Source organism: Lottia gigantea (assembly GCF_000327385.1).
Source record: "Lottia gigantea unplaced genomic scaffold LOTGIsca_77, whole genome shotgun sequence".
Taxonomy (NCBI): Eukaryota; Metazoa; Mollusca; class Gastropoda; family Lottiidae; genus Lottia; species Lottia gigantea.
This window is the reverse complement of record NW_008710566.1, coordinates 814,167-825,992: the sequence shown is the minus strand read 5'-3', so window position 1 is coordinate 825,992 and position 11,826 is coordinate 814,167. Positions and strand designations below refer to the sequence as shown.

Here is an 11,826-nt window from a genome sequence, read left to right as displayed (position 1 = left end):
CCTTTGTAAAGCACCGGCCAAGGTAACAAATAAAAAGATCTGCTAGATATAACTATAAGGTGGAGTTGACAGAGTTAATATTATTGAATATCAAATGGATTAATGGATTAAGACCAGTATGAGTGGGAGTAGATGTTGTTGTTTTTGTTGAATTGGAAGGAAGAAAAATAAAGGAAACGAAAGTTGACACCTTGGCAGACGTCATTGTCAGTTTAAAACTGAATTTCCTTGGAAAGATTTCCAGGTTCCACTGTTGTCATAGCTATATTGTTTGTTGGTCACATTCTACGAGTTAGATTTGAGAACAATTATTTGTAGACTCAGCCTTATTAAATAGGAAAAAAATTATCCTTCTGTTTAATTATCTTTTATTTTTAATATAGCCACTTCAGTTAGGGTCTAACAACAGTCCTCTTGAACATTCGCCAAATTAACCTTTTGACCTAACCTGATAAACACTGTGTCACAAAATGCCAGCGCTGGAGAGGGTAGAAATTTGATTGGTTAAAGCAGACCTCATAGAGTTTGGTCAAAAGGTCAATTTGATGAACATAATATGTTGATTGTTAAATCGTCAAATGCCAACTTGTTTAATGCAATGAATTTAAATTGTAGAATTTTTTTTATTTCCAGGGAGAAGAGAATTTAGCTGAAGATCCATTATTAAACTGGTCTGGACCACACACAATTTCTATACCACGCAATAATACATGTAATCAGGGACTAGGATTTGGATTTAGTCTTCGACATCTAGTTGTAAACCCACCTGATACATCAAGAGCAGTTCCATTTCAAGTAAGTTGACAACACCCATGGTCTGAAACTTTATACCTAGGGTCAAGGTGAAAGCTGGTTGCTAAGGGCTTGAACACTTATGCAGGATTAAGGGAGACAAGTTGTCAGATGAAATTCTGATGATAGTTCATAGAGTAAAGATGGCAAAAAAAAAACAGTCTACCTAGAGTGAGCAAAGATTATAGGAAGCCATCTTCGTTATGTGAAAAGTCATATTTGAGGTATCAGTAAGCCAATCTAGAGGATGTGATAGCTTATAGCTACAAAAGCAAAAGGCCAATTTAAAGGATGTACAGGCTTATGATTGGAGGAAATTAAGAACTCGGATTGGTTAATATATGAACTATCAACCAATTAAAGTCCTGTTTAAACTTTTTGTTTATATCAAATGCCAAATAATAATGACTGATTACTATTCAAGAAAAGGTCATAAGCAAGTTTGATATTTGAGTACTTTGGTTGAAAAGTTTGGTTTATTAGTCATAGTTCATATATGTTAGGGGTAGTAATCGGCTTATTAGAGCAAGGGTTCCATGTACAAAACTCATGCTATATTTGAGAGATCATTGTTAAACTGTGGTGTTATAGTGGAAGTTATTGACATTATGTTGGGGGTAGTTATCAGCTTATTGGAGCAAGGGTTACACGTACAAAACTCATGCTATATTTGAGAGATCATTGTTAAACTGTGGTGTTATAGTGGAAGTTACTGACATTATGTTGGGGGTAGTTATCAGCTTATTGGAGCAAGGGTTACATGTACAAAACTCATGCTATATTTGAGAGATCATTGTTAAACTGTGGTGTTATAGTGGAAGTTATTGACCTACTATTAAACAATACCATCTATTGTTACTCTATAGTGATATAGGATGGTTCAGTGACCGAGAGTATAGAATGATAGTAACTTTGTTGTTTCTGACTCAGTCAAAGGAAATATAATTTACTCTAGTAGTGTAACTTGTTCAACTTCACTTGATGAGAATTGGGTAAATTTTTTAATATAGATTGGATTGTTTTTGGAATTAGCAGACTCTTCTGTTAAAGTGATACTACATCTTAGAATTAACATGAAATTTAAGAATTTTAAACTTGGTGAATAAGAGCCAGTAGATATACCTGGTGTCATAAATAACATAACAGGATCCTTATATAATCCAATAAATCTAAAAAACTTAGTAATTATCCATAAATATGTAATTAACTATTGAAAAACGCTTAATATCAAATATCAAATACTGTATGTGTATACATATTCTTAAAACGAAGATCAAGTTTGAATTTGAGCTATTTTCGACCGTTAGAAGCAGAGTTATTGCCCTTGCCCCAAATTCTTGAATATTTACCATCTGCATGCCAAGGTGGGCGTATATGGCTGTGGTCCACTATCTTTAAATCAGATTTGATTGATATTTGGAATAGCAGACCCCATTTTGAGAAAGGTTGGGTTATTTAGATTTTACTTTATAAGCCCTTCTGCCTTGTTTGATTTCTGTTTTTGAAAAGGAACAAGGGTAAAATTTGTTTGCCATCACTGACTTTAGAAAAGATCTGTTGAACTTTGCATGTGAGTTTGAGAATTGACAATGGATTACAAAAAAAGTGAGCCAATAAAAATTTGCCTTTTTCAATGAAAACAAACTAAGTAGAGGTTAATTTGTATACAGAGGAAAAAAAATTTGCCCAGCGTAAATATTGTAAATTGTTTGCTGTAAAATTGTTCAAGTCGGGTAACTCTATTTCATTGACATTATAAATCGACACTTGAAACTGTAATGTAAACACTCTTCGCGTCTGCATCAATATCTTGATGTTTGAGTTCATTATTCACCATCAAATTTGAGTGCATGTCAATTTTTTGCTGCAGTATTTACTAAATTTAAATTCATGTTAGATTAGAGCTAGCTTAAAGATGGGTTTCCTTGTTTTTTAGTGTCAAATTAAGCAAACTATTTGATTAATTGGTGTTTCTAATGAATTATCATATATTCTTAATCATATCATTATGTTCTTATTGCATATAATAAAAACTTTTAACCATTGCAATCATAAATGTCCATGTATGTACAGTCTGGATAAACAAAAAAGACGTTTTGACCTTTCTTCATCGGTCACTCATCCCAATTCTGTTGGTAATTCTCTTCTAATTTAGCTAATTATGAATTCATTATGTAACTGTGAGACAAACTGGTATTTTTTCAATTCATTAGAACACCTCTACTTTCTATTCATATAAGTATTAGCATTTTCATAGATGAAAATAAGGGAACCCATCTTTAAATATATGTCAAAATTTTGAAACTTTTATTGTAACTGTGGAGGGACAATCTTTGCGTCTGCATTGATATTCTTGTCATCTTGGTTATTCATTCAAAGTTTAGTTTTGTGCATAGCCAATTCTTTTGTGCTTACTGAATTTGCCATCCAAGCCTGATTAGAGCTTAACTTAAATCAAATATCATCTATTTGGCAACATTTTAAGCAACTGTTTTGATATATTTAAATGTGCATTCATTTATTGAACTCTCAGTGCATATGGGAGTTTTCCTGCCATAGCCAATGCTTTCTTACACCATGTTTTTTTTTTTTTTTTTTAAACAATATTTATTCAAGAATTACAAATATTATATACATATATATAAACATATGGTTTTGGAAACAAGCTTATATAAGCTTATATAAATCCATTGCCATTCAAAAATAGTTACAATACGATACAATACAAATTAGGGAAAAATTTACAAACTATTTACACTAAATGAGGTTCTCTCAACTGTATCAAGGTTGTAAAAGAGCAGATAGGGTTCAGTAAATTCATTTGTATGGATGAAATAAAATAGGTCGCTGTGGGGCCATGCTGATTGTTGAAACCTCGATGAGCAAAACCTCCAACAAACATATTTTACACCATGTTTGAATATCAAGTATATAGACTGTCATTAAATTGATCAAAAAAATACTGACAGTAATATAAAAACCAAATTGGACTTCACAATATAATAACAAAAACTTGTTTCTATTGAACACTGGGATAAACTATTTACTCAAAATTCCTGTTTATATGAAACCCTCTCTAAGCAAAATATTATGATTAGGCAACTTTAAACAAAGATCACACTGAAGACTGGTGATAAGTTGTTAGACCAAAATTGTATGGTTAGCTTTTACAAGCAAGGGATCTAGATTGACCCAATTAGTGATTAATGAAAAAATGCAATCAATTAAGTCCATGACAAGTTGTTTTATAAAGCATGTTTTGGACGTGATATATTGCTAATCTGTAGGATTAATGCTAATCCTCTCCATGTGGATTAAGCTTAATGGATTGTTAATCTGATTAACTTGTGGCTATTGTTTCAACCTAACATGTGACATTTCCTTTCTGATCATTTCAAACTTTGTGGTTACATTAATCTGAACATAGTCTGTTCAAAGTCTGTTCATATGAAACTCAGATATAGAGAAACAGTTCTAGGGTTTTACTGAACACAGAGAATTTCAGGTTTCTGGATATGTTGATTTATGCTGGGTCTGTGCATGCCAAATTTTAAAACTGGATTGGATTGGACACTTTTGGAAGTTTTGACTGAACGCTTAGAACTTATCATTGGATTGTTGTATATTAATAGAGACTAGGTTTGTACAGTTTTAGATTTTTGGGAATCTTGTGGTTATAAAGATAGTGGACCACAGCCATATACGCCCACCACAGCATGCGGATGGTGAAAATGAAACATCCATTTTAAGTTTCATCAAAATCGGTTGAAAACTAAGAGAGTAATAGCATATTCAAGATTTTGGGCAAGGGCAATAACTCTGCTTCTAACGGTCGAAAATAGCTCAAATTTGAACTTGATCTTTTTTTATGAATATGTATACACATACCGAATTTCATTTGATTCCATCAAAAAATCGAGTTTTTAGAGCTTTTACAAGCAAATGTTGACAGACAGACAGGGGTGCCGACGATATACGTCCACATAGAGAGATTTTTTGACATTTCTAGTATTTCTGAAGACATTTTATATATATTCAAAACTCAAATCAACAACTGAAAATGTAGAACTGGTCCCTTTAAGTAATTTGTCCAGTTATGTCAGTTTTGGTCTGTAGTTGTCAGTCATTTGTCAAATATTATGATAAGTTTACATTGTTATAAATATATAGGTTAAATACATTCCTCAATAACTGTTATGATCTATAAACTTATTTTGTCCTTTTTCAACTTTCATCAAATTTGGAGGGAGCCGCGGTGGCTCAGTGAGTTAGACACTTGCTCGCTAACCTGAAGGTCCAGGGTTCAATCCTGGCATAGGTCGAGATAATACCTTCGGATTTTTCAAACCGGTTTCCCCCTTTCAGTGATGCAGGTAAGAGGGGCTGACATGGAAATATCGTCTAGTCATTCGAATGGGATAATAAACCGAGGCCCCATGTGCTACAGGCTGTGCACATTAAAGATCCCTTGATAGTTGGAAATCGGTCACTCATTGGAATTCTGCTGGTAATTCTCTTCTAATTTAGCTAATTATGAATTAATTATGGACATGTGAGACAAACTGGTATTTTTCCAAGTCATTAGAACACCTCTACTTTGTATTCATATAAGTATTAGAATTTTCAATTTCACAAATGAAAATAGGGGAACCCATCTTTAATTTGATCTTGGCAAGTCAGAGATTATTTTTTGTGGTAGATTATTGTCAAGAATAAAGGCATACTAATTAGCCTACTTTATTTTTCTTTGGTTATCACTGTTTCCATATTCTATCAGTAACTTCAGTTTTTGGTGGATTTACTCCGGGATATTCCTGGAAGGATTTTTTTCTACGATTGAAGGATGATGGATCCATGGAATCTGGATAACAAATGAGCAAATTTCAGAAAGAATCATGAAACTGTCAAACTTAATTCTGTTTTTTTTTATTTTTCAGTTTTATGAAGATGAAGAAAATGACTATTTTGATGGTAAGTTGAATTTTTCATCCCAATATTTTCCATTCGTAGTAGTGTTGCAACGGTTAATCAGTTAACTGATTTCGGGTAGTATTTCACGGGTAACCAGGTCTGATTTGAGATAAATGGTTAACCGTCAATTTTATAAGAAGTAAAAAGAGAGCAAGTTTTGTTATTATTTTTATTATTTCAATCGGGTACGAGTCGCTTCTTGTCTGTCAATCAGCTTCAAGCTTATTAATATTCATGAGTACGGATTCATTGAGACAATAGTTTTATACCAGTTGTGGAACCAGTACACTGATTTACGGCGACTTCAATAAGATACACACATTACACTGACCCCACAACTGGTATAAAAACCTTTGATCTGTTAGAGACTGTAGCAATGAGTGACAATGGCGCCAGTCCGTCTGAACTCTGTCAGGCCCACTCGTAATCTTACATTGAAGCAGACGCTTGGTATACGTCGATTTGTACCGACAATTCGCGGGGAACTAGCCAAAATCTTCCTGGGTACTCATTAACACTTACTCTAGTTTAGTTAACGGTGAGTTACCGTCGCAAATACGGTTTTGACTTCTTTTATAATCTTTAGTTATTAACCGGGATTAACCGGGTAACAAACAGTTATTGCCGACGATTACCCAGTTCGTAAAATTCACTAACCGTTTCAACACTAATTTGTAGCATCACGATAAGATATTTGACAGATTTGATTAGTTCGTCAGATGTTAGTTATCTCCCTTGGAGACTCTATCCTCATAGACTGGAGACGTCTGGGTGTCAGAGACATGCCAAACATCAACAATGGTTAACGAAAGTAGTTCAATTTATCCGCCAGCTGCATACAAGGTTATTGTTAGGTGTAGCCAAAATGGCCGACCTAGATCAAAATGTCAATATGTCACAAAGATATGAAATAGTAAAATCCTATTTATTTCAATAGCTCAATAATTTTATTTTGTATTTTAGACCAATCAGATCAAGGCTCAAAATGTGGTCTGGAGCCAATGGACACAATATTTGTGCGGACTGTAAATAATGGTGGACCAGCTGATCAATCAGGATTGAATATTGGAGATAAAATTCTCTCGGTTAACGGCGAATCTGTCAACGGGAAATCTTATCAACAAGTACTAGATCTTATACAACAAAGGTAGGGAGCTTCTTTTGGAATATATTGACACACTGGTTAAACAGAAAATCAAGATTTGCCCCATTTCAATTTTCAATTAGTGATTCCTGCGCTTCCACAAAAACGAAGTGTTTGATGACGTCACTAATCGCAAAATATGCTTTAACACATAAGGCCCGTGCAATTAATCATTAAACACTTCGTTTTAGTGGCATGGCAGGAACCACAGACATCTGATTGAAATTTGGAATGGTGCAAATTGACGTTATCAGTGTCCTTGATGCACGTTCAAAATATAGGAAACCTTTTTACAATTCCTTGTTTGGTCACCAGAAAGTCCAGGGTTCAATCCAAGTATAAGTCTATTGAATTTAACAACCCGGTATCCCCCTGTCCGTGATACAAGTCAGAGGGACTGACACAGAAAAAGCATCTGATTAGACAAATGAAGCAAAGCTGTGTGTTCTACATACTGTACACATCTGTAGATTACTTTTGTTTGTCAGTAATGCAAGTCATGGACAAGGAAAAAGCGTCCATGCTACTGATTCTTATGCCTGATGTATAATGAAAATTATTTTTTGTTACAGTGAACATTCAGTCAGACTCTTAGTCATACCCCGCAATGAAGATATATTGCAAATGGTAGGTATTTCCCATCACAAGTTTTGGAGGAAAAAAAGTGCCTCGTTGTTTTGATTGAGCAAAAATCTGAGGCTCCAAATACTTCAGACTGTGTTTATTACTGGTTGTCTACTGTACCAATAGTGTATAGAACAGTAGCTCATAATAAAACTCAATTTCATTTCATTAGTTCAATAAGGTGCAGAACAGTAGGATATAAAACACCATTTTCATTAGTTCAATAAGGTATAGAACAGTAGGATATAAAACTCCATTTCATTTCATTAGTTCAATAAGATACAGAACAGTAGGATATAAAACTCCATTTCATTTCATTAGTTCAATAAGATACAGAACATTAGGATATAAAACACCATTTCATTTCATTAGTTCAATAAGATACAGAACAGTGGGATATAAAACTCCAATTCATTTCATTAGTTCAATAAGATATAGAACAGTAGGATATAAAACTTCATTTCATTTCATTAGTTCAATAAGATACAGAACAGTAGGATATAAAACCCCATTTCATTTCATTAGTTCAATAAGATACAGAACAGTAGGATATAAAACTCTATTTCATTTCATTAGTTCTATAAGATACAGAACAGTAGGGTATAAAACTCCATTTCCTTTCATTAGTTCAATAAGGTACAGATCAGTAGGATATAAAACTCCATTTCATTTCATTAGCTCAATAAGGTACAGATCAGTAGGATATAAAACTCCATTTCATTTCATTAGTTCAATAAGGTACAAAACAGTAGGATATAAAACTCCATTTCATTTCATTAGTTCAATAAGATACAAAACAGTAGAACACAAAGCTCCCTTTCATTTCATTAGTTCAATTAGGTACAGAACATAAGGATATAAAACTCCATTTCATTTCATTAGTTCAATAAGGTATAGAACAGTAGTACATAAAACTCCATTTCATTTCATTAGTTCAATAAGATACAGAACAGTAGGATATAAAACTCCAATTCATTTCATTAGTTCAATAAGATACAGAACAGTAGTACATAAAACTCCATTTCATTTCATTAGTTCAATAAGATACAGAACATTAGGATATAAAACACCATTTCATTTCATTAGTTCAATAAGATACAGAACAGTAGGATATAAAACTCTATTTCATTTCATTAGTTCAATAAGATACAGAACAGTAGGATATAAAACTCTATTTCATTTCATTAGTTCAATAAGATACAGAACAGTAGTGCATAAAACACCATTTCATTAGTTCAATAAGGTACAGACAGAACAGTGGGATATAAAACTCCATTTCATTTCATTAGTTCAATAAGATACAAAACTTTCCATTTCATTTCATTTCTCCTATGACCTTGGACCTATCAAATCAAAGAGTATTTTGATGATTGGTTTATTTGAAAAATTTCTTCTGTTTTGAATTCTTATCATATGTGAAGCAATGATGACAAGGATGGTACTTTATTTGATAGCCTTGTTTTACATTTTTGACATGTCTATGAAAAATATATTGTCATATATATATGGCTTCCGAATGGTTTCCACTTCTAAAAAGTTCTGCCTTTGGCACAGTCAGTAGTGAGTTGGATTGTCGTTGGTTAAGACAGTGAGATAACTAATTGTTGGGCTTAATCGCCGCTAGAGGCAAAAATGGCAGTGGACAATTTAGGTAGAGTCTAAATTTGAATAATGTTCTATAATTGATATATAAATTTTTCTGTTTCAGGCCTATCCTGGTTCCCAGGGATTCTCAACTGGTTCCTCTGTAGACTTGGAAACACCTAAAAAATCAACAAATCAGACATCACCTTACAGACCTCATCCTATTGATGAAAATAGTGCACCAGCAGATTCACGACCATCGCGTAAGGATACACCATATAAATTTGAATCTACTCATGAGTACAATCCACCACCTAGTCACGCTTCAAAAAGATTTTACGGTTCTGATTCGCGTGTTTATCGTCAACCTTTGAGAAACGATGATAGCGAAAATAAAGTGATCTCATTTAGTGATCGAAAAATAGATCGCCCAGTGTCTGAAGGTAGTGGAGGCAGAATGGCTTCCATATCCATTCCCTCAAAAAATACTTATTCTTATGGATTAATTATTCCACCTAAAGATGATGGAAAATCAAGCAGTGTGGATAATTTGAGCAGAAATGTGTCTGGATTGAAATATTCTCGTGAAAATTCTGGTAGTGGAAGTGATACTGGTCCAGTTCGTCACAGACGGCTTAATTACGACAATCGTCAGTCTTCTGCTGACAGTGATTCAAATTTGGATAAGAAAACGTCTGTTCGTGTGACACAATCTGGCAGACACAGTTACACTGAGCCCACAACATCATTTATAATCTCGCGTTCTAAAACTACGTCTGCTCTAGGAAATCAAGCCAATCGTGGGCCTAAATCTATACAGTATTCGTCATCAAGAAGAGGAAGTGACAATGCCGGAGAGGCGACAGGAAGTAGACATGTTGTTCCTGTAGTCTCAGAGATGGGAAAAGGAAGTCAGTTTTCAACGAGTGTAGACAGTATTGATTTAAGGACAGGACGTTATAAACAAGAACTTGCTTGGCAACCAAGTCAGCCCTCAATCAGAGACCGTGAGAGGGATCATGATAATAATAATTCAGGACGGACATTTGTTGTGCGAATTCCAGTCAGTGATCGTCAGCAAAGTATGGACAGTCCGTCTCGTTCAGGGACAACTTTTGCCTTAACTCGATCCCCTGTGACTCAAATTGAGATCCATAAATCTACCGTGCGTCCGACAGTTGTGCATCGGAAACAGCAATTTGAGGAAGGGAAAAATGAAAATATTCCGCCACGTAATGTCAACGTGAATCGATACAAAACAGAAATAGAAAAACTTTCGTCGTTAAAAAAGTTTTCTAGTGTTGCCAATCGGACAGCTCAGTTTGAACCGAAATCTGATGCTAGTGCTACCACATCATCAGATGAAAGTGGTTCTCCACCTCTTGGAACACGAGACCGGAAACTTTCAGATCAATTCCGTCCAAAGGAACTTCAATCTCAAGCCCATAATAGTCATAAGGCGGAACGTCCAACTACGTTAACAAACTATTCAGAGAGTGCTCCTATTCGAATTTATGTGTCTCCCGGAAGTTCAAGCGCACCTTCGTCTCCGATTGTAGAAATCGTTCCTCTATTTCCGGATCAGAATTCCAACCGGGAGACCAATCAGAGACCCACTAGCTACCCTCAGAACTCTTCAGAAGAAAATTATGATGGGTACCATGCAAGGATTGTTCATGAAAACGTTCATAATAATCGTCCTGTAAGGAAAACATCATACTTATCAGCAGTGAACGCACCTAGACCCAGATGTAAGTTTCATACTTTCTGTATTTTTGTTTAGTGAATTAGACATCAAGCCAAGCTATACTAGTAGCTAGTTTTAAAGTGATGTTGGCATCATCCCAACCATTCTGGTACTTAATCTGCAAATTTTTCTTGACATTTTAGCATGCTTATTTACATAATGATATCCTTCCAGCACATCTCGACTTTCAAGTTATTGTTAATAGGTTTTCTATGTGTATGTGGTTCCTGCAATTCCACTAAAACTGTTCTTGATGACATCACTAATCCCGAAATAGGCTTTATCACATAAGGCCCTTTGCAATTAGTGACGTCATCAGACCTCAAGTTGAAAATTGGAATGGTGCAAATTGATGCTATCAGTGGAAGTTGGTATACCACATAAGTATGAAATAACACTATCAGTGTTCCTGATATATATAAAAACCATAGAAAACCTCTTGGTTAAATTGGTGAAAACATCAAAGCAGGTATCATGGTACAGTGACTATAATTTTGGAAATAAAAAATAAACATTCTAATTATAAGAATATCTTCATTGCAGATTCTGATGAAAATTCATCTAGTCCTGAAAGTCCAGGTGTAAACTCAGGTACTGGTACATTCTTATACCCACAGAAATAAACAAAAAAAAATAACGAGATATCTGATCGATTTTGTTGGTTTGCGTCCCCCAGTTAGCAAACTGGTTAACTTGGATTTGTTTTTAACATGAGCTAATGCTGCTAGCCTCAAAAATTTTATTGCATATATAAATTGTGTGTATATTAGTTCTATAAGCCTCAGAAGCGTAGGGTGTAAAACTCCAATTTCATTTCATTAGCTCAATAAACATTTAGGATCTATTACTCCCATTTTATTAGCCTGAAAAGCTGATAGAAGTAGGATGAAAAACGCTCATTTCATTAGTCTAAAAAGCTGTAAAAAATTAAATGAAAGAATGGAGTTTTACGTCCTACTTTTCT

General features: G+C 34.3%; 1 protein-coding gene across 1 annotated transcript; it reads left to right on the top strand.

Annotated features, from left to right (window-relative positions):
- Positions 1-642: 642 nt before the first annotated feature.
- On the top strand, positions 643-7,588 carry LOTGIDRAFT_131987 (hypothetical protein; the record flags this gene model as incomplete). Its single annotated transcript, XM_009066526.1, has 3 exons — positions 643-799; positions 6,727-6,910; positions 7,480-7,588. Coding segments are annotated over 3 exons (450 nt in total), but the record flags the coding sequence as incomplete, so codon positions are not given.
- Between the last annotated feature and the right edge of the window lie 4,238 nt (positions 7,589-11,826).